The sequence below is a fragment of the Tiliqua scincoides genome, chromosome 7, assembly GCF_035046505.1.
Source record: "Tiliqua scincoides isolate rTilSci1 chromosome 7, rTilSci1.hap2, whole genome shotgun sequence".
Taxonomy (NCBI): domain Eukaryota; kingdom Metazoa; phylum Chordata; class Lepidosauria; order Squamata; family Scincidae; genus Tiliqua; species Tiliqua scincoides.
The window spans coordinates 16,654,109-16,678,272 of record NC_089827.1 but is presented as its reverse complement, the minus strand read 5'-3'; the positions used below and the strand labels follow the sequence as shown (position 1 = coordinate 16,678,272).

Genomic DNA, 24,164 nt, shown 5'->3' with positions numbered 1-24,164 from the left:
AATAGCTTCCCCGCCCCCCCCCCCCAAGAAAATCTTTAACCTATTCTGCACCACTTGCTTTAGTGAATTATCCATAGGACAGCATCCTTCTCCAAAGCAATCTTTTGAGATGTATTTTTCCAGAAATTAGACTTTTCAGGAGCACTGAACATTTATGGTGGATTCTAGACAAGAAGAGTGATGGCAACAAGAAAAACAATGCAATTTATTTAGCAATTGCTTACAGCCCATCTGCTCCCTTATATTCTAGGAAGTTTGTATTTTTGACTGGGCTTTAGACTAACCTATGAGATGCTATGCTGACAGATCTCCTGAGAGTGATCCGCCTGTTGCGAACAATGGTCCCCTTGGGGGCAAGAAGCTTCCCAGATCTGCTGCACAGGGATGCTCCGTGCCCAGAGATTGGGAGGATCTGACTTCCTGTGAATTCCCCCTTCTTGGTGGGTCCATGGCAGTGCCAATGTTCAGTTGGCAAGCACTGAATACTGACCTGCTATAGCTCACTAGAGAATGGGGTTATTAATTCTTTGTTGCCCTCTCTTCAAGGCTTCTCCACATGACTAATACAAGGCCGTAATTTTTTATACGTAATAGTAACCTACAGAAAGACTAAAATAAGTTCACAGTTCTACTTTTCTGTCTCTAGGCCCATCCACCCAACCTTAACTAAAAATATCATGTTTGCTATAGCTCTCCTTGATGGACTGCTGGAGAACAAGGGAATAAAAGGGAAGTTTAGTGAGAACATAGAGACTGCAGAGAAGCAGACCAAATTCTTCGCCTCTGCTGTTCATAGAAGGTGTAGGGCAGATTCCAGTGTCCGAACTGACCTTGTCAGGGAGGGACTCTGAAGAACTGAGCCAAACAGAATTGACAAGGGATGAGGCTGTAGAGGGGACTAACAAATTAAAAATTGACAAATCACCAGGTCCAGATGGCATCCACCCAAGAGTCCTTCAAGAACTCAATTGTGAAATTGCTGATCTTCTAGAAAAAAATATGCGACTTGTCCTTTAAATCAGTTTCCATGCCAGAGGACTGGAAGACAGCCAATGTAACTCTGATATTTAAAAGGGGATCCTGGGGGTTCTGGGAAATTACAGGTTGGTCAATTTATTGCTAGAGGTGTTTGCTTCCAGGGAGTAAGACAGGATTACAGCCTTACTAAATGCAATGGACTAACTTCTGAGTAAGGTAAACACCTTTTCAAACACCTCTACTTATTGCCCATTTCATGCAAACTGAAGGAAAGCATGATTACAGATAAAATGACTAGCCATACTGTTACGTTATCACAATGTAGGAAAGTGAGCAAAACTAACCTGTTTGCCTCCTCTGAAAGTTCCCCTCCTTGACCACATTGAGATTTATCATTTTCTAAAGCTACCTTCCCTGACCAACACAATGCTCTCAGGAGAGGCAAAAAAATACTGCATACTGTGAGCAAACTCATAGCTTTTAGTTAAAACTGGAATGCCTGACTTTTCCAAACACTCCATCATTAGGAAAAGTGGGGGGAGAGCTGAACAATATGGCTTACCGAGCTATTGACTTTGTTTCTACACTAACTAAACAAAACACAGGATGATCTCAGGGCAGTCTGCATATGCAGGGATATGCCCTTCGTTAGAATGGGAAGGCAGCTCATCTAAGACAAGGAAAACTCTGATCCCAAATCTCCACTGCCTTGTGACTACATCCAGTTATGGCAGGAGTCAATCTCGAGGCAAAATCCGGAGCCGGAGTCCCTGAGGTGGCTGAACACAGTCATGTTCTGGCAACTCCTGCGATGCCGCCATCGCTGGAACCAACCATATTGGCTTCTGCCTTTCCACTGGACCATTTCAGCAATGTGGAGAGGGGGGATTTGCTGCACGGGTAACAGTCTATCCTCCATATCTACTCTACCCAGGCTTTGCGCACTGGAGAGGACACTCTGTTCCAGAACCACCATTCAGAGCGCAATACCATAGTCTTCCAAAACTGAAGGATGCCAACAGCCCAGCACTTTGTTATTCTAAAGAGCAGATCAGCCCAATGCTCTAAGCTCCTTAATTTCTACCTAAACTGCTGCAAGTTTGGGTGGGGCGCGAAACACTGATTGGTCAAAAATCAAAATACAGAAGCACTGCAACTCTTGCATATCTTCTGCCTTTGCATGCATAAAATAGTTTTGTATCATAAACACATTTTTCCAAGTTATCAACTTCTTTATTAATATGTTAATACTAAACATATATATAGCATTTGAGTGTGCAAAGCGCTTGAAGTTGCTCTCACAACTCTGTAGTTCAATTAGTATCATCCCCATATGAGGGCTGGCATGCCCAAGGCCACCTAGGGAAAATTCATGGTAGACTTGAGATGAGACTCAACTCAGGGAAATTCCCATTCCCAGCTCAGCTTCTTAGTCACTACATTACATGAGATCCTACTTGTACTCTTACCTGTACTCACTCCACAAATGTAGTCAAAGAGATGATGAACAGGCTTCCCAGTGAGCTCTTCTAGTTTGCGAAGAGTCTGAAGCGCCACTAAACCCCTATGACATTTGAAACAGAAGAGCATATCAATGCTTTCATGATTTGTTAAGTAAAAACAGAACACAGTACAGCAATACCTTGCATTTCGGTCTGGTTAGGGACCAGAGCATGGATGAAAGTACAAAATGAATGAATGAATGTCAAAGCATAGCTTTATCTAGCTTGCAAATTTATTTGGACTGGTGAAAAATGTAAATAACCAACTAACACATATGTGGACGAGTGTGAAACAGATATACACATAAGAACATCGATGAACATTGTGAACATCAAAAGTTGGATGCACTCAGATGACAGAGGAAAGCAGGTGGACAAAATTTGAAATGTGGTTATAATTTTAAAAGGCTGAAAGAGCCAAGTGATGAAAGTCAAGATATTGCTTTAATCTCACAATTTAAAAAGACACTAGCTGCTAAAAGAGCCAAAGCTTTCAGCATCCCCCTTTGATAATGGAAAACTAGACAATGCTTTTAAAACTTAAAATAATTTTAGGCAACTGCAGCACAGTGGATGAGAGATTTACGGTGCAATCCTACGCAGAGGCAATTCCAACCGTGTTCAGTAGGTCTTACTGCTAGGTAAGCATGCATAGGACTGTACCTTGAGCGTTGCATCTGAAGACCCTAGTCTGGATGTCACTTCACTAGGATGCCTCAGACATGCCACTCTTTGTCAGCCTTCATACTAATTTGCAAAATGGGAACAAACACAGGCCCTGCCTCCGTATCTGTTCAGAACCTGCGGTGGAGGCCAAACATGACTGGAGATGGCAAAGAGTGCCCTCTAAACCCCTCTCCCTGGGGCTTTCTGAAGATCATAGAGGCCACATGCTGCCTCTACAGTGCTCAGAACACCACCAGATGGCAACTGAAGAATATCTCCAGTCGCCTCCGGAGGTCCTATGGACCAGACCCATGGATTTGTTTATCCTCGGATTTAAGTATCTGCAGGGCAGGGGAGAGTCTGGGAACCAATCCCCCGCAGATACTGAGGCCTGACTGTAGTACTTGCCTTACAGTATTGCCAAGATTATAACAAATGCATATGAAATACTATGAGTACTCTATAAGGTCTGCATAAATGCTTATTACATAAGAACTGCAGGCCCAGCTTCTTAACAAGAGGCAGCTAATTTTAAATATAATTTTTAATATCATGGTAAAAAGAGTAAACACTTATTTTGTGGCACTCTGTTGATAAACAGTCAGACTTTTGCACTGGATAAGAATTTTATGTAAAGCCTGAAGAAGCTTCATTCATAGTGCAAAGTTCTAAGAAATTAGTGCCATCACATAAAAATGTGTGCAAATAAAAAGTATAGAGGCTCTGAATTGGACAGGAGAGAAAGGGCTGCAAGAAAGCAGTTGCTTAGTAATCAGAGACAAGAATATATTACCACATATCTTCACAGACCACTGACTCAAAACAAGACAGATTGGCAGCAATCATAAGTACCGCAGACACCCTCCTTTAAGTCGATCCCACAGATAAGTCGAGGGTAGGCTTTGATAAAAAAACCATGAGATTTTATATGACCCTCAGATAAGTTGGGGGTTAAACTTAGGGGGGTGTCTGAGTCTGACTAATTTTGTCTGATTTTACCAGATCCTGAAAAATAACCTACCAGTAATTGTTACTTAAGAACTGTACAGTCACTAATTTATTAAAAACATAGTATTAAAAACACAGTATACATACATAGTATGTATACATCTATACATACATGTATACGTACATAGTATGTATACATACATACACTATTTTAATACTGTTTTTGCTATACTATGTATACATAGTATGTATGCATAGTATAGCAAAAACAGTATTAAAAATAGTCTCTAATTTATTAAAAACTATGATCTATCTCAGAGATCATAAGACACATTTTTATTCACTAATTTTTTTAATTGTATTCTTAACAACCATTTGTAAACACTATCAGAGTAAGGCCACAATCCCATCCACACTTTCCTGGGAGTAAGCCCCATAGACTTTAATGGGACTTACTTCTGAGTAGACAAACCTAGGACTGGGCTCTAAGTACACTGGAAACAGCATACCAGTAGAACCATTAATCCAATTCTCCTTTAAAGTGCCTGGTGCCTTAAGCCAAAGGCTCTATGTAGAACACACAACATAGAACACACATCTGGGAGTGTGCAATGCAGTTCGCAGCATAGAGACAAGCAACAAGTGACTGAACAAGTACAGCTGCACATAGTTGCACCTGATGTACTTGGAAGTAGACCCTCTGTGGAGGAAGGGCAGCAGTGCCTCCGGGCCTCATGTGGAGTTCCTTGCAGCTAAACTTCCTGCCAGCCTGCACCCAGCGGCTCCCCTCATCGTTCCTGGAGCCGGAGGAGCCAGGCATGCAGCGCAGTCACCCAGGCAGATGGAGGGGCCATTTGCACCTGGGGGGGCGCTAGTAGGAGGATGGGCAGCTGCACCTCCCCCCAGCCTGCACCCAGCCGGTTGCGCCTGGAGCCTCGGAGGAGCCCCGGAGACGGCAAGGCATGCAAGGGCAGCCTACCAGCGATGCTCCCTCGCCTCTCACAGCCCTCCGTCTGCACTCCCTGCCACAGTCCCGCTGCCTGTGGGGGCAGGGAGTGGAGCTGGGCATCCTGGCTACTGCAGCTGCTCGCCAGACCAACGGAGAGCAGGGAGCACTCGGGGAATGACCTGCGCTGCCCCGCGGCTGCGGCCAGCAGGGAGGGAGGCACCGGGAAGCACCTGGCAGGGAGTGAGCAGCACAGGACGATCCCTACACACTCTCTGCCCTCCGTTGGTCTGGCGGTGGCGGCGGCAGCCAGGACGCCTCCGCTCTGCTCCCTGCCTCTGCGGCCGGCAGGATTGTGGCGGGGTGTGCAGACAGAGGGCTCTAAGAGGGTGTGGGGGAATGCCAGCGGGTCGCCTGACCCCCATGCCCTGCCTCCTCCCAGGTTCCAGGCGCGACAGGCAGGGTGCATTATCTTGCTCTGAATTACTTGTTATAGGGAAGAAACACATATACGGTACTGCCATTCTAGAAATATTAACTAGATGTACTAAAAGTACCTACTAACAAGATGTACTGAAAGCCAATACAGTGGTGCCTCACATAACGAAATTAATTCGTTCCGCGAGTCCTTTCGTTATGCGAATTTTTCGTTTTGCAAAACGCGTTTTCCCATAGGAATGCATTGAAATTTAATTAATGCGTTCCTATGGGCAAGAAAAGTCAGAACAAAGTCAAATTTGGTTTACAAAGTGTTTATTAAGTGCTCTTTAAAGGCATACATACTGTACTGAGGATTTCAAAAACAGGGGGATGCTGAGTGGGGAGCTTGAAGGCTGTAATCCTGTGCACACTTTCCTGGGAGCAAGCACAATGGGACTTACTTCTGAGGAGACACGCACAGGATTGTGCTCTAAGCTGGGGAGGAGGACAGAGCAGCTGCACTCAATTGCTTGCTTTTGCCGTGATCATGGGGGGAAACATGAAGGAAATGGGGCAGTGAGAGGGTGAATGAGCGATGGAGGGGGATGCTGAGTGGGGAGTTTGAAGGCTGTAATCCTGTGCACACTTTCCTGGGAGCAAGCACAATGGGACTTACTTACATAAACTGACATGAAGATCCTCCCCTTACTAGGGTGGACGGGATCATAAACTGACATGAAGATCCCCTCTTATTAGGGTGGATGGGATCAGGCTTGTGGGGGGGGGGAGGCTGCAATGGCAGGTTGCTGGGGGGGCTTACATTCAGATGCTGGATGAGGTGAGTGAAGGCACCCCTCCCCTGCTGTGTGAGTGTGGGGGGGGCAGCCTGTGTGTGTGAGAGAGGGGGGAAAGTGTTTGTATTGCAGAGAAGTTGTGATGCTCCAGGCTTGGGGTGGGGGGAAAGAGAGGCTGCAATGCTCCAGGCTTGGGGGGAGAGAGGCTGGGATGCTCCAGGCTTGGGGAGAGAGAGGGCTGTGATGTTCCAGGCTTGCGGGGGGGGGGCACAAAAACGTGCAACCCCTGACAGGCACACAGGAGCTTGGCCCTGTGAGTGAGTGAGTGAGGGGTGGTGAAGAGAGCGTAAGTGTGAGTGTGAGAGGGAAGGAGGGATGCTGACTGACCCGCTGCTGCGCGAGGAAACCCCAAGAACTCATCATCCTTCCTTAGGGTGAACTGCATAAACTGGCATGACGATCCTCCCCCTTCCTTAGGGTGAACTGCATAAACTGCATAAACGGACATGAAGATCCCCCCCCCTTAAAACAAACCAAAACAAACCAAAAAAAAAATTCGTCTTGCGAAGCACGGGTCATAAAAATTCGTTGTGCGAGTCACCAAAAATTGCAAAACGCTTTTGTTCTGCGAGTTTTTCGGTGCGCGAGGCATTCATTATGCGAGGTACCACTGTACATTCTCTGCATTTCTAATTTTATCTTTAGAAAAGGGATTTCTTTCAGATATTCCTGAATAAAGTATCATGTCATGGAGCCAAGATAACTTCTTGCACATAGTTGCTGGGAGGAATTATGACATGCCTCATGTCATGAAAGCACCCTCTCTGACCTTACAACACAGGTGCTACTGGAAAGATTAGTGTTTTCCATGTGACTAAAGCAGAGTCATAAATATGCATAATTAGAGTACTGACTCAGTTAATTGCAGAGATCACAAATTACTAGGCATGGTTTCTCCAAACAAGCTTTGGACATGCTCCCTTCTCAATGTCTATCAAGTGATAGAAGAGCAATAGCTTTCTCTTTTAAGAACAGACCACAGTTTTCCATTACGTACAGATTCAGGGAACTGAGGTTGGCTAAGTAGCTCTAGGGAAGACAAACCAGAATCAAAATTTTGTCTGTCATCCTGATTTCTTCCTATAGTCACTTAACAAATCATGTCCATGTCCATTGAAAAACAGTGGTTTGTTCTTAAAAATGAGAACAAAATTTCGCTCTATCCTCTTCTCAGGAAGAGAGGCGTGTACACACCCATGGCGCTCATAGGCTTGTTCACACCGTATCAAGTCATAATTTACCTGTTACGTGCAAACCAGTTTATGTGTGAACCAGACTTCCACAGTTGTTTTGCTGAATAGTCCAATCCTTTGATTTATCAGTCCCTACATATTTGCTAACGTCAGAATACACCAGCTGTTGTAACAGTAAAGTGTGAAGTAACATAGTTTATGCCAATGCTGCAAGCATTGCGTTATGATACTGAAGTCTTACTAGTCATCAGAACAGACTAGGACATTTGCTATGATTCATGAAAAACATTTACAAGCAAGTAAATTGAAACTATATTCTTTTTCTTTAAAAAAAGTACACGTTTCTCAAACTTAAAGTAACAGATACTAAACCCATTAAGTAATAAATTATCACAGGCTGAGTATTCAAAATACTTGGGATCAGAAGTGTTTGAGATTTTTCTGGATTTTGGAATATTTACATATACATGATGCAGTGTTTTGGGGATGAGACCCAGGTCTTATTCACACATAAGTACTTAAAAGTAAAAAAAAAAATGACATACAATTAACACAGTGAAACAATACTGTGTCCAGGGTAACTAAGTAGCAATATTAGCATCACCATAATACCTATAACAGTTGTAAAACAACAGCAACTATAAACAATAGACTTTTGGATTTTGGAGCGTTTTGGATTTTGGAATTTATTTATTCCCACATATGAGGAAGGTGTGGGCATTCTCTCAAATGAGCCCCTGGGTATTCTCTCAAATGAGCCCCATTGATCCCCAGTCAAAATTATGAATATAAATACAATTTCCATACATTTGTTAGGAATTTAAACTAATAAATTTATTCAAAGAAAAAGACTGAAGTTAACACTTGGATGAAAGCAGATGAGATTCTTCTGTATAACGATCAAACTCTGGGATGCCTAAATTTTGGCTAGGCTTAGGCCAAACAGTTTTCTGCGGCTGTTCCTATCACTGACAATTCTTTCACTTTGAGCAAAGAATGCAGAGAAGAGGTAGAGTCAGCCTCCATCTTTCTGCTGTACTTTGGAAATGGAAACTAACCCTGCTGTTAAAAGACAGCAAAATGCTATGCATATCCAGTCAGAAATAAATTCCAGTGTGTTGTTTATGGATTACTACCAGGAAAGTGTGCACAGGATTGCAGCCTAACTTAGTCGGACCTCCTTACCCGTGGGTTTGGCACCTATGGATTTGACTCCACACAGGTGCTGAGCCTGTGTCTGGAGGGCCTCAAGGACCTCCTAGAAGCAAGCAGAAGTACCTTCCAGTCATGCCTGGGAAGAGTTCTGTGGCCCGGGGAGACTATGCCTCAGAAGGTCACCCAGAGGTGTCCAGAAGGTGCTTCAGGTCACATCCAGGAGGTCCTGCAAGGCCCTTCTGCATACTTCATTACCCAAGGAAATCGGTATCCACATGGGTCCTGGAACAGATCTCCCTGAACACTGAGGGCCTACTGTATTAATGATGTTCTGCGGTCAATCAAGCCTAACAGCACAATTCTAGGCACATCTACTCAGAAGTGAGTACGAGTCCAATTGAGTTTAGTGGGACTTACTCCCAGGTAACTGTATAAAGGATTGCAGCCCAAACCAATCTAGGATGATACAAAATAATGCCACAGTTTGTCCCTTGTTTGGAGCACTCATGCAAATCATAGTCATTTTGAAAGCAAAGGCAATATGTGTTTTGTAACAAAGTGGAAATGACTTGCTAAAACACAGGCAGGGCAAGGGGGAGGAAGGTATCCGAGCACAGGATTAATTCACATAAGGCCAAACCACTGTTTTTGTTACATGTGGACTGACCCTTAGGAATCTGAAATTGTCCATCAGTTATTTCCAACACTTCTCAAAAGGAGGAAAGCTCATCACCAACAGCTTACATGTATATTTTTCAGTTGTGATTCTTTTCCCCAGCTTGGCAGAACATGTATCATAAGTAGAGAAGAATGATTGCCAATTGCCCCACTTCAGTCACAGATTCAAAACTTCACAGCCCTACCTTGTTCCCCCACCGTCGATAGTGAGAATTCGGATGCCCCACCCTTTCACCGAGTCCGTATATCCAATTACTGCCAAAGCCTCCCTAACAGCAGCCTGAAGAGCTTCATCATTCATCTCTCTTAGACGCAACAAGCAGGGAATGATTTTTTCCTAAACACAAAATTAAAATGTTTACACAGAGCAGAAATGCATTTTCCTACTTGATGTTCCAACTATAAACCAAAACTGAAAAGTCTTGATATGGTGCATATTTAAAAATTAAGATACAGATGCTTTATTAATGCTTTTCTTTCCTGTATCAGGTTTAAATCCTAAGCACAAGCTTGGTTTCTACTGAATTCAGTTGGACATAAATAGAGGTAGTTGGAAACATGCTATTAGGATCTCTTTCTTACTGAAAATGTGTTGCTTTGGAACTGTCACAACAACAGAAGAGTTAAATTACTAAGAATGTAACAGTTACAACTGTAAATACAGGTTGGCCATCATCATCCACAGGTTTGCAAATTGAGGATTTGACTCAATATGGAACACAAGTCTGTGCTGGAGGGCCTGAGAGGACATAAAGCCAAAGTGCAAAAAAACCACAAGTGCTTTTAGAAGACTCCAGCAGGCCTGAATTGCAAGGAGTCCATGTGCAGTCTCCCCTCACCTCAGAACACTTCCTGATACAACCTGCAGACACTTCTGGACGCCTCCAGAGGCCACCCACAGATTTCATTACCCATGGCTTTCAGAATCCTTGCAGGGTCCAGGACTAGTTCCCCACACAGATACCAAAGGTCAACTAATTAACTCTGTATGTTGCTATAACACTGAAATGACCTGGATTATCTCCAGAAAATATCTGAGTCTTTGTAATGTGGAGTTTTGTGTTTTTGGAATATTATAAAACATTTCTGACTCTGTAAAAGAGATATCTGTTGATGAAAACATAGGACACACAAATCACTGTTTCTGTGGGTTCATGAGCTGACACAAAGATGAGGTCTTATCTTAACTTTCAAATGCGACTCTGTAGCAAAATACACTATTCACAGTTATGTCCAGGGTGAGGATGACTCCCCTGACCTCACAATTGGTAATGATCCTACTCACACTCAGGAATTAAACACGGAATTGATGCGTACCTTAATAGCAACTCCTCTACTTTCTGGAAATTCCAAGAGATGGTATGTCAATTCTTCAACCCTGTTGATACAGACTCTTCTATTAGATGATCTTCGTAATGCTTGAGCTAAAGCCCGAGTTCTGTTATCTATACTCACCCTGGCAATAATCTAAGAAAACAGATAGATTTTGTTAATATAGCAAAAAGCTTTTTTAAAAAACACTAAAACTAAAAAACTAACGATTTATTAGTTAGAGCCATTAGTTAGAGCCATTACTTATTTAATTTTTCTCTGTAAAACGCTTTGTGAACTTTTTGTTGAAAAGCGGTATATAAATACTTTATTATTATTAAAATTATATTGCTCTTCCTCCAAGGAGTTCAGGCAGTGTACGCAGTTTCCCCCATCTTTTTGTCCTCACAATAACCCTGTGAGGTAGGTGAGGTAAACATGAGGGTAGAGAAGTGGCTTCCTTGCCCTAGACATAGTAACCATTTAATAACATTTAGTATTTATATAGACAGTATACCATTAGAGAAATATCACATATTATTGCCATAATCCTTATAACAATCTTGTAAAGTCAGTAAATATTACCCATTTGTAGATTATACAACTGTAGTGAACAAAAATTGCCTGTGAGTAGTTACAGCAGCTTTTGTAAATGGGATAAGAAGAAATCTCCCATCCACAGGTGTCATACATCATAAGCTTTTCTGATGTGTCATCAGCTACTTATGTTGGTTGCATGGGTACACGTTCTAGTCACTCTTGTTTGCTTACTTGCAAAGTTGTTTCAGACTATCTTGTTTTTTAAAAAAACATTATTTCCTCTTTCAAACAAGCAATAATCAGGTCTTCTATATTAGATACAGGCATACCCCCCACATCCAATACCTGCTGTTTCAGTTATCTGCAGTTCTCCATGGGGCCCTGCACACTGTGCGCCCATTACCTTCCATTTTCTTCATTAACAAGCAGTCATATTTCTTGCTTTTAGAGACACTACAAGAGGAAAGCAACAAGTAGGCAGGCAACTTGCAGATTAGGGGGACAGAATCAGAATGTTAACAGGAAGCAGGGCAGGAACTGTCTGTTCACTTAGTCTCCTCTGCCTAAAGTGCAAGCTGCCTGCCTGTGTATTGAGTTCCTCTTGTAGCATCTGTAAAAGGAAGAAACATGACTGCTTGTTAAGAAAATGGAAGGAAGAAGGTGTGGGGGGCGTGGAGCATTGCATCTATAGGGTTCTTCCATATTCACAGAAAGTACCTGGAATGGATCCCTCACAGATACTGGGGGGATGCCTGTATATCTTAAGGCCTCACAAAAGATCTGGTGCCCCTAAGTGTACTTCATCATCTAAAGCAGGGGTCTTCAAACGTTTTGGCCAGAGGGCAGCATGAAATATCTGGTGCAGTGCTGAGGGCCGGAAAAAAATTTAAAACTTAAATAAATAAACTAGAGATGGAACTTAGAAGAATGAATAAATGAATGAGTGGGCTCTTTCACTCAGCCCCCTCGGCCCTCAGAACGCCCTCCAGATGCAATGAGAACACAGCTCTGGTCATGTTCAGTTGAGTGTTTAGTCCTCTTTCAGGGGACAAGAGGCTGGCCGCGGGCTGGACAGAGGCTCGCTGTGGGCCACATCTGGCCCCCAGGCCAGGGTTTGGAGACCTCTGATCTAAAGATTTTAAATGGCAATTGAAGTTGCAAAAATATTCAGAATATTCCTAACAGGGAGTACAAAAATAAATTGAGGTTCATATGGCGCAGCAAGTAACTCTGCTCTTGTATGTACGCCATCTACTGAAATAGCGTAAAAAAACTTTTCTAAAGACTTACCTTTTCTCTTTGAAGAGACAATCTCTTTTCTTTCTCATCCGCACTTTTAGTCTCCTCCTCATCTTTCAGAACCTCCTCCCCTTCCTGCACTTTACTCTTTTCCTGCAAGGCAGATTTTGTATCCGATCTTAACTTGGGCACCAGGCCGCCAATGTAACTATCCACAAAGGCCTGTACGCTGTTACTAGGGTAAGAGAGAAAACTGGCAATGCTCTTTTTGTTAGAAGTTGGAGGAGCCGCATCCGTCTTTTCAACCTCTGGAGACTGTGCTGCAGATATTAAAGCCGATGCAGCATTTATCCTATTTTCGTTGCTTAATATGTCTTCTTCTGGTGGGTCAAGTGTTTCCCCCACCTGATTCTGTGGTTTAGGTGGGGAAGCATTCCCTTTTTTCTCTCGATTCATACCACCAGTGCTAAAATAACAGTTGATGTGACTTGCCAGAAAGTTGTACGTTTCTCCAAAGTTTGTTGCAAAGTAGCTAACATGAAACAGGTTGCTTCTGATATCTGCAAGGTCTTTTGGTGAACCTTGATTAGCACCACCAGGATCCAAGTCTCCACTTGCAGACACGGATGGCTTCACACCTAAGCTATTGTCGTAGCCTTCTTGAGTAGTTGCGGCCCGCTTGTCACTTTCTAGGTTCACCTGAAAGCTGTTGCCATGCCCATTGTTGTCAACCGACTTGGTCAATATACGAGAATGGGATTTTAGCCAAGATATCCGTGAAACCAGCTCACTGTGAGTTCCAGACACAACTTTTGAGACAGATTCTATAGTGTTCTTAAAACGTGACATGCGACTGCTTGTTTTCGCCAAGTCCTTAGAAGTGCTGAGTTTAGAAATTCTGTAACATAAGAAGTCATGGCAATAAATGTACTTATTATACCACAGCGTTTTGCCTCTGGTCCATTTACAGTGTGGTTTGCTTGTATGTAAAACTCTAAGAGGAGTAGTGTGGCTAATCCTCAAAAAAAGCTTCGGTTTGTACAAGAAGCATAGTTGCTTGGTTCTCTGTTTACCCCAAAGGGTTTTTGTGTTAATTACGAAGTACAAATACTTATCTAAAGGCAACCAAACTGACATTACTTAAAAATACAGAAGTCATGTATAAATCCTTTCCTTGCAGAAATTGTATTTTAAAAATAAACATCACTCTTCATAATATTACCTGAAATAGAACAAAAATTAAACATTAGTTTATTGAGGACAGGCATGCTTGAAAAATATTCAAGAACAGCTTGACTTAATCTTAATCTAAAGAAACACAATTTAGCAAATTTAGATGCATCATTCTAGGAAGTCACTTTTTCAAGCAGGCTGATGAGTCATGCATAGTCATCAACAATAGGAAACCTAACATAATAGTTGTGGTTCCTATAGGTAGGGAATTAAAGATCATCCGTTCAGTACTGTGTATTCAGGCAATATGTATCATGCCTATTAAATTGCCCAAGGATTAAGGCACCAAAACCAAGCAGAGATTATGATTACCCAAATCATGGGAGAAGAGACACTATGTCAGGGGTGCTTACAGTAATATAATCAGGTACACCGATGAGCTAGCAAAATCAAAAGTTCCACACTACTGCAAGGCAACCCCTCTCCCACTATAAAAGTTTTTGCTGCACTTGGTTCCCAAGAGTCCATATTTATATTAGTAGTCAATGCAAAAGAAAAGGGGATGGATAGGGTATTTTGGGGGAAAAAATTAAAAAGAGAGAATGTCTCCTTAATATAGTTGCTAAAGAAATATATTAAGTTCAGAGTTTTGGTGTCCAAGATCCCCCTTGCTGCATTTCATACCTGGGCTCTCTTTGCATTTTGAGAAAGAATTGCTGGATACCAACAACTGCATTCATATTCAAGCAAGCTACACAAGGGGCCAATAGAGCAAAATAAGGACGAAAACATGGCGTGAATTTTACTTGTACAGCTCAGAAATCACAATTCACTACTGACAACCCACCCAGCATACAGGAATGAACTACACCAGTGTTTCTCAAACGGTGGGTCATGAGCCAATTTCCCCATTCATTTCAATATTTTATTTTTAATACATTAGACTTGATGCTACTATGATATGTGACTGCATTTAGGGAAGTATTTCAGATCTGTACTTTTAACAATGATAGTAAATGGAACTTCCTCCTGCGTAAGGATTGTAGCCTAGGTTTGTTAAAAAATTTCCTGCTGGATGATGTCACTTCCTGTCATGACATCACTTCTGACGGGTCCTGACAGATTCTCATTCTAAAAAAGTGGGACCTGGTGCTAAAGTTTGAGAACCACTGAACTACACAACAAGGAGGAATGCTTTCTGAACAGACACAGAAAGATACACAACATTAATTACAGTCAATCATCATAGGCTTAAATGAAATTAATCTGTACATACAGTGGCATGCAAATTTACCACCAACCTAAAGTGGTAAGGACTGAATCTGTGTTGAAGGCAAAGAACACAAAACACCACATGCACACAGGGGGAAACACACCCACACAAAGAGAGAGTTACATAATGCATTATTACCACATTGCTGTTCTAGTTGAAGGCTGCACTTACTGGCACTGCATCTCACTGGCAGTGAAAGAAACATAAGCTATATAAGCATTGCTGATCAAGACACATTCAAACAATGGGACAGTTTATTAAAGCCACAGATCTGTACCCCTCCATTTTCATTCAGGATCCTTGAACAGGCAGAAGTAAATTGAAAGTTTCAAAGGGGGGGGGGGTTGAAAAACAACACACACACACAAAAGTACCCACAAAAATAGGAATATATTGTATATTTTAAAGAAAAGATGGCAAAACTTGGAAGCCTGGGGTGGAACATGGGGATCAAAGTATCAGACACAGATACAATGTAGAAAACAAAAGTGAGAGAGGAGGAGCAGCAGAAGGGACAGGGGGACAAAGAGGGTGATAGGACAACTTGTGAACACACACACACACACACACTCTAGAGGTGGAAACCTGAGTGCACACACTTACAGACACACACTCTGGAGGTGGCAACCTGTGAACACAGACACACACAAGGTTGTAACCTGTACAAACACACACACTTGAGATGGCAACCTGTCAACACACAGACACACAAGAGGTGGCAACCTGTTTACATGCAGACACATACACATACACACAGGTTGCAACCTGTACAAACACACACACACTTGAGATGGTGACCTGTCAACACACAGACACAGACACACACACTCACTCCAGAGGTGGCAACCTGTGTGTGAGCGCACACACACACAGGTCACAACCTGTACAAACGCACCTGAGATGGCAAACTGTCAACACACAGACACACAAGAGGTGGCAACCTGTTTACATGCAGACACAGACACAGACACATACACACAGGTTGCAACCTGTACAAACACACACACACACTTGAGATGGTGACCTGTCAACACACAGACACAGACACACACACTCACTCCAGAGGTGGCAACCTATGTGTGAGCGCACACACACACACACACACACACACACAGGTCACAACCTGTACAAACGCACCTGAGATGGCAAACTGTCAACACACAGACACACAAGAGGTGGCAACCTGTTTACATGCAGGCACAGACACATACACACAGGTTGCAACCTGTACAAACACACACACACACTTGAGATGGTGACCTGTCAACACACACACACACACTCATTCCAGAGGTGGCAACCTGTGTGTGAGCACCCACACACACACTCGCAGGTTGCAACCTGTACAAACGCACCTGAGATGGCAACCTGTCAACACACAGACACACACTAGAGGCGGCACACAAACACAACTTGTTTACACACACACTGGATGCGAAGCGCTGCACACGCTCGCAGGGAGGCTCCCCGGACCCCGGCTGTCCCCAGGGCGGGGGCTAGAGGGCGCCCTCCCCAGCGCCGAGGCCCTCGGCCCGCTCTCACCTCCGGGGCCGCCGCGCCGCGCCGCGCCCGTCCGGCCGCCAACTGCCCCGAGCACTGCCGGAACGGGAAGCCTCGCGCGTCACTTCCTCCGCTGCCTGCAATGGGCTGGGTTGGGCCGGGCCGGGGCAGGCGTGCGCCCCGCTCCTCCTCCTCCTGGCTGCAAGCCGTGCCTGCTGCCCTGTGCATGTCTACTCGGGAGTAAGTCCCGTGGCCTTCAATTGGGCTCACTCCCAGGAACGTGTGCACAGGACTGCAGCCTCGCAGCGCAGTCCTAGGCATGTCTACTCGGGAGTAAGTCCCATTGTCTTCAATAGGGCTTACTCTCAGGAAACTGGGCATAGGATTGCAGGCTTATACCACAACCCTAGGCTTGTCTACTCGGAAGTAAGCCCCACTGCATTCAATGAGGCTTACTTCCGAGAAAGCTTTGCAGCCTCCTGATCTCTGCTGTGGGCTTTTTGCAGCCCTTGTTGTATCAAAGGGAGCAAGTGCTAGTGAGTGGTGTGTGACCTGCTACAAGTGAAGTGGAGATCTTTGCAGAGGAGGAGGAGGAGGGGGGGAGAAAAAACTGGGACTGGGACTCCCAGTCTGAGAGGACCTTGCAGTGGGGATGGGTTGGGGGAGAGGAGGCTTTGGAAGAAAGAAGGGGGTGTTTTGTTTTAAGAGATAGAGAGGAAGAGGAAAAAGGTGGAGACTGGGATTGCAGGATTGAGGTTGCAATCCTATATACACGCTTTCCCACTGAAAGCAGTGGGACTCACTTCTGAGTAAATATGCATAGGATTGTGCTATCTACCTAATCTATTTTTCACATTGTTGATACTGCTCCTCCTCCAAGGAGCTCAGGAAGGTGTCTATTTATTTATAGAATATATACCCCACCTTTCTACCCTGCTAATGGTATTCAAGGCAACTTAAAATAAAGAGAGCAAACAATATGAAAAAAACCATTGAGATATGATAAAAACAAAACAATTAAAACAATAAGACACAATAAACTTGAATCATGATTAAAATACATTCATTAAAAAAGTGCCAGCCCCTCCCTCTGTGTCAGCATAAAAAAGCTTCCCTGAATAAAAGGTCTTAAGGGTTGTATGTATGTATCCATCCATCCATTCATCCATCTTGCCTTCCTTACCCTAGTGGGGCCCTAGGTTGCATAGCTGGGAGGGTGCAAAACACTAAGTTTTGCACGGTGCCTCACTGCAGCGTGCAAGCAGCCCCTTCAGAGCCATTCTGGGTCACTGCAATGAGGTGCCAGGTAAACCCCTAGCTATTTTGCTGTGTGAACCTCTAGCTCAGCAATTTTCAGCCTTTTTCATCTCATGGCACACCATTGGGTTTTTGACAATTGACAAGGCACACCGCACTGCTAGTGGAGGGCTCACATCCCCCAATAGCCCTACTAATAAATGACTCTCCCCCAAACTCCTGCAGCACACCTGTGGATCATTTTCGGCACACTGGTTGAAAATCACTGCTTTAGCTGTTGTGCAGCAACTGTTACCCTGCACATGCCTGATCTCGGAAGCTAAGCAGGGTCAGGCTTGGTTAGTACTTGAATGGGAAACCGCTTGGGAATACCAGGCGCTGTAGGCTTATACCATAGTCTTTCGAGACTGAAGGTTGCCAACCAGCTATTGTGCACCCCCTCTAGCTACGCCACTGCACATAGTTCCTCATCCATGAGGTTGCAGAAACAGTTTAAAAGTCTTGGTTGAAGCTATTTGGAATGCCCTTCAGGGAGAAAGACAGATTATAATCTAATAAATAATAAATTAATAATAATGATTTTGTGGGGAGGGGATTCCTCTCAGTCCCCCCCCCCCCACATGCCCTTCTTCATGAGTAGCCAAATTATATAACATAGGGATTATGGAAATTTGCTTGATAAACATGATTTATACCTGCTTGTCTTGACATGGCATTTGATCGCCTGTTGACACAGATTTTCTCTATTGAAGTGCAGGGTCTGTTGCCTGCACAGCACTCTGCTTGAGAGGAAAATATAGGGAATTACTCTGCTCTATTATATAAGGAGTTCAGACATACAGCTTAACGCCTGTACTCTACAGTGAGGTTTCTCCAGTGCAATTCACATGAATGTCGCTACCTTTCAACTAACACCCCACAGAAATATTGTTGGAAAATATTTACTTCCTAAGCAGTGTTTAGTTGTTGGCTGAACCAGTGAAAAATCAATAACAGCAAAACACATTTTCTATTCAAACACTAGAGGGCAGCCCAAAATGAAAAAAGAAAGTTTTCAGTGTAATTATGAACTTTGCAAATGTTCTCAATTTAAGAAAGAGAATTTGGAGAATTAAGCATGTCTTCTTGTCTTTGTTCCAACCCCCCCCCATAGTGTGCAGGTTGTGTGCACATAACCTTTCTACCCTGCTAATGATACTCAAGGCGACTTAAAATGAATAAGTGATGTGCCCCAAGGATCTGTCCTGGGACTGGTGCTTTTCAACCTCTTCATCAATGACCTGGAGACGGGTGAGCAGTGAGGTGGCTAAGTTTGCAGACGACACCAAACTTTTCTGAGTGGTGAAGACCAGAAGTGACTGTGAGGAGCTCCAGAAGGATCTCTCCAAACTGGCAGAATAGGCAGCAAAATGGCAGATGAGTTTCAATGTCAGTAAGTGTAAAGTCATGCACATTGGGGCAAAAAATCAAAACTTTAGATATAGGCTGATGGGTTCTGAGCTGTCTGTGACAGATCAAGAGAGAGATCTTGGGGTGGTGGTGGACAGGTTGATGAAAGTATCGACCCAATGTGCGGCGGCAGTGAAGAAGGCCAATTCTATGCTTGGGATCATTAGAAAAGGTATTGAGAACAAAACGGCTAATATCATAATGCCATTGTACAAATTGATGGTAAGGCCACACCTGGAGTATTGTGTCCAGTTCTGGTCACCACATCTCAAAAAGGACATAGTAGAAATGGAAAAGGTGCAAAAGAGAGCGACTAAGATGATTACTGGGCTGGGGCACCTTCCTTAGGAGGAAAGGCTATGGCTTTTTTTGTCAAATTTTTTAAATAAAAATGAGAAGTGTTGAAGTGGTATTATGTGTTTTTATTTCCTTATCATTGATTTCTCCCACCTCTACACATCAGGCACTCCAGTCCTGCTGTCCATCTTACAACAAATGAATATTTTGGCTATGTAACACACACACACACACACACACACACACACACACACACACACACACACACACACTTGCTGTGATGGCCCACTTGTGCTGGCAGAACATGTATAAGAAACACATTGTTGTAGGATGTACAATCCAGAGTATAAGGTACATGCAAAAGTTTGCCTGATAGCCTGTTTGATGTGTTATTTTCCATTGGGCCTAAGGACTAGCATGAAAAGCCCTAACCTGTCTTATGGACAAATAATTTTGAGACTGATGGTTTAAGTGACAATGATCCCCTGTGGCTACTGATCTAAAAACAGTTCACATCGGAGCAGATGGATATGAATTTCGTGAGAAAAGAAAAGAGCCATTCATGAGGTTATTATCACTTCCTAAAAAGTGTTACGGGTGTCAGGTCTAATAGCACACTCTGATAGATGAAGGATGTATTTCTCTGCAATACAGAAAAATCAAACAGTGTAATCAGATCTGGAAGGCTGAACCTGCGACTTTTCCAGTTCTAAATTGACTTTGAGTGCAGCCAGTGTAGTTGTACACTTGAACAATCCCCACGAAGAGATGTAATTTCTTTCAGTTTTGTATCTGTGACCTTTCCTAATCTGGTTGCTTTGCAATCCCCTAGTCCAGGGGTGTCCAAAGTTTTTGGCAGGAGGGCCACATCAGCTCTCTGACACTGTGTTGGGGGCCGGGGGGGGGGAAGAATTAATTTACATTTAAAATTTGAATAAATTTACATAAGTTTACATAAATGAATACATTAAAGATGAACGAATGAAGGTCTTGCAATAGTTCAATGCCTATAAAAGGCCTTGCACAAAGCAAGGCTGGCCTTTCCTTGCTGCCGCTGCTGCATCACAGATGTGAAAGAGCAAGCAGTGGAGGGAGCCCTCATCCCACAGCTCACATGAGAGGTCAAACAGTCGCCATCACGCTGAGAGAAGTTGCGTTGGGCCAGTGCTGGCTTCAACAAATCTCCAGAGGGCCAGAGGCTCATTGGAGACTGGGGGCTCCCTGAGGGCCGCATTAAGAGACCTCGAGGGCCGCAAGTGGCCCCCGGGCCGGGGTTTGGGCACCCCTGCCCTAGTCGAATGTTTGCACACTCAGCGAAGTCGCTGATATATGCAGGGGTGTGCAGATGCCACCATATGCATATTTAGCATACTTAAAATGGAGCCAGTCCAAAAATGGACAGTCACAAAAATGGTCATTGAGGACAATGCAGAATAAAACAAAATGCAAATAAATGCACTAGGGACACTGATTTAGTTATGCCCATATGTAATTAGGTTAATAAAATTGTCTGTTTCAAAGCAATTTCACAGAATTTTAGTTTTAATTATTTTTAGAGCCACACCACAGATATTAATAGAGAAACAGTTCAACAACTAGACTTCAGTTGGGTGGGAGTGTAAAGAGCCTGAGCAACATCTGCAAACAGAGCTTCTCTGAAGTCAGTGGTGCTTTTGTAGGCAGTGAAAGCCATTCACTTATATGAGACTCCAAGGTTAACCTCCAGGGGCCCCTTGCACAATAACACTGCAGTTTTCATTGACAGCAGGTTAAAAGCTGACTGTTAGAACTAGGATCTCCTAGGAGACAAAAAGGACACATGCACTAATCTCCTGCTGTGGTGTTAGTCCTACTCCATTATTAGACTCAAGTGCAAGAACTTGATTGCTAAATTGTGAGTCAAAAGGGGAAAGCTGTATTCTTAACTAATAGAGGGCCCAATTCTGTCCAACTTTCCAGCACTGGTGCAGCCATAGTGCAGCCCCAGGATAAGGATACAAACGTTCGCATACCTGGAGGAGGCTTCTGTAACTGCCTCCTCAGCACAGGATGTAGCACATGCCCCACTGGCATCAGTGCACAGGAAAATTGGAAAGGATTGGGCCCTTAGGCTTACTTCTGGGAGTAAGTGCCATTGACTATAATGTGACTTACTTCTGAGTAGACAGGCATAGGATTGGGCCTTATATGTGTAAGTTGCATCTCAGATTGTTGTCCGATGGGAACAATAGTAAGTGGATGTGTTACTTAATATGGAGGAGTCTTGTTAAGTTAATGCAACTTAAAAACAAAGCAAAGAAACAAGGACGCAGGCTATGTTCTGCTGCCATCGTAATGGGTAGTTTGGTCCTTAAAAATGTAGCTTGAGATGTTGAATGCAGCACTCAACCTTACCTGCTTTGAAATAAATGTAGATTTAGTAAGTGTGCAGGTTGTTTCTCTGCTTGCAGTTGACTCAGAAGTACGGTAACACCACTGAGTTCACTTGGACTTACTCCCAAGTAATTGGACATAGGGTCACAGCTTTAGATGTTGGAAGAGAAACGGTGTCTTTAGTTTCTCAGTCTCCTCTTGAGCGTTCCTTCACAGTCAAAAGCAGAAAAAAACTGCCTGAAAAGCTTTTATATTTTGATAAATGCCGATGTAATGAGATACTGTAACTCACACATATCCAGAGGCCCATTCATACTCCTGGTTGTTTTCACATGTAATCGTATGTGCAGTTGCACAAACGTGTGTAGCAGTGGTGTAGCTAGATGGGGTGCAAAGCATTAAGTTTTGCAGGCGCCTAAATGTGCCGTGTAAGCAGCCCATCCCTCTCCACTTCAGAGCCATTCTGGGCGGTGAGTGTAAAACGAAGGTAGAACGCCTCTGTTTTGCTCCCACTGCCCAGAATGGCTCCGAAGAGGAGGAGCTGCTTACATGGCACATTCAGGTGCCTTGCTTCCACTGCCCAGAATGGCTCTGAAGGGGAGGGGTCGCTTGCACAGCGCATTCAGGCGCCTACATAAGTTAGTGCTTTGAACCCTCTCTGATTACACCACTGGTGTGGAGGAGGATTAGTGTGAACTGGAAGGTACACATGGTACACAACTGCACTTAGCTACTTTGCCAATCTTTGTTATGTGCAGGAGTCTCAAGAGCATTATTTGAGACAACAACACACCTTAAGGAGAGTAGGACTACCAATCACAAATATCAACACTAAGAGCTGTACAGATGGTAAAAATACTGTCTCATATGGTTTGAAACCATCTCAGGTTTGTCACATAATTTAGAGCTGATTAATGGAAAACCTAAAGCCCTGAGGAATTTCTCTTACACATTCCCTTCATAGCTGTACATGCTGAGGTAGTAAATATTACCGTAGATACTCACCTATAGTACGAGAAATTTTTGCCAAGTAATCAAGCTCCAATTCTCACTTCGCCTGATCTCTGAGTCAATCAGAGAGCAAAGCCTTTCAACTCTGCAAAGTTTAGTTTCTCAAGCAGCAGGCAGGCAGGCAGGCACAGCTCCTTAGAAGCAACTGGTTAACCTTTTATTCTCCTTCCTTCTGCTGCAGCCTGGTTCTGCTTGGCAAATGCTTGCAAAGCAGGTTTGTTTTTTGAAACACCAGGATGGGACCCTCCTTCCCAGGCTACAATTCAGTGCACCATTACTTAAGAATAACACCCATGGAAAGCAGTGGGTCTACTTCTGAGTAAAAAGGGTTGCAAATATATGCAGCTGCTGTGAATTGAATTGCACACTCCCAGTTATGTGTTTTGGGTTGTATGTTGTATGTAGAGCTTCTGGCTTAACACACCAGACACCACAAAGGTGGATTTGTTTCATGGTTCTCCTGCAGTGGTTCCCAACCTTTTTCACTTGCATATCCCTTGGCAGCCCATTTCCATAAACTGTACCCTTCCTATTAGCAAAATGTTAGTAATTAATAATACAAGCCTTCATCTCCGCCATATGAAAGCCCAGATTTCATGTATTTATCAGTGTTTTCTCTTTTCATCTGTTTGAAGAACAGAAGACTCTGCCTTTGCACTGTTTTGCACCAGAAGTGTGCTGAGAAATTCTGGGTGATTGAGCACTTTCCATATTATGTTTCAGCTTTTTTCCTGTGCTGGTTTTCAATCACAGGTTCATACATGAATTGATGACCAAAAACTAGCTATTGGTGGGGCTTTCACAGCCAACTAGCTACCTCCCTTCCTGCCTTGCTGGTCCTTGCAAGGCATTCCTGTCTTGCAAAGCATTCTGGAGCATGACCTGCCTTTTTCTACCATTATTCCATTCTTTTTTCAAGTACCCCTAAAGGTCCTATTGAGTGTCCCTGGGAGTACATGAATACCAGGTTGGGAACCACTGTTTTACTGGTATGTTGTTTACAGTGCTTATCAGTGCTTATCAGTGCTCTCATCAGTGCTTATGCACCGACTCTGTCGTCTCCAGCAGAAGCCAAAGACAAATTCTATGATGACCTGGCCACCACTGTCAAGAAAATCCCTGTAAAAGAGCCATTGTTCATCCTCAGCGATTTCAATGCTAGAGTTGGTGCTGATAACAGTTCATGGCCCACTTGCTTAGGTCAGTTTGGCACTGGGAGGATGAACGAAAATGGCCAACGCCTGCTAGAGTTTTGCTGTCATCACGGTCTCTGTGTCAGCAACACGTTCTTCAACACAAAGCCCCAACATGTCTCTTGGAGACATCCAAGATCAAAGCACTGGCACCAGCTCGACCTGATCCTCACCAGACGCTCCAGCCTTCCACACATCAAGATCACAC

The 24,164-nt window shown here is 43.7% G+C and overlaps 1 protein-coding gene across 4 annotated transcripts in view; it reads right to left on the bottom strand.

Moving 5' to 3' along the window:
- PNPLA8 (patatin like phospholipase domain containing 8) overlaps positions 1–16,476 on the bottom strand; it is a 41,314-nt gene extending 24,838 nt beyond the window's left edge. For 2 of the 4 annotated variants that reach the window (XM_066633544.1, XM_066633546.1), the window contains exons 1-5: positions 16,419–16,476; positions 12,482–13,652; positions 10,658–10,807; positions 9,526–9,677; positions 2,448–2,542 (exon numbers count right to left, since the gene is read on the bottom strand). In XM_066633544.1, the coding sequence (XP_066489641.1) occupies positions 2,448–2,542; positions 9,526–9,677; positions 10,658–10,807; positions 12,482–13,567 (1,483 nt within the window). In that variant the 5' untranslated portion in view covers positions 13,568–13,652; positions 16,419–16,476. Of the gene's footprint in view, positions 1–2,447; positions 2,543–9,525; positions 9,678–10,657; positions 10,808–12,481; positions 13,653–15,014; positions 15,034–16,418 lie in introns of those variants that run through there. The other 2 variants (XM_066633547.1, XM_066633545.1) reach the window with 2 other exon arrangements.
- Between the last annotated feature and the right edge of the window lie 7,688 nt (positions 16,477–24,164).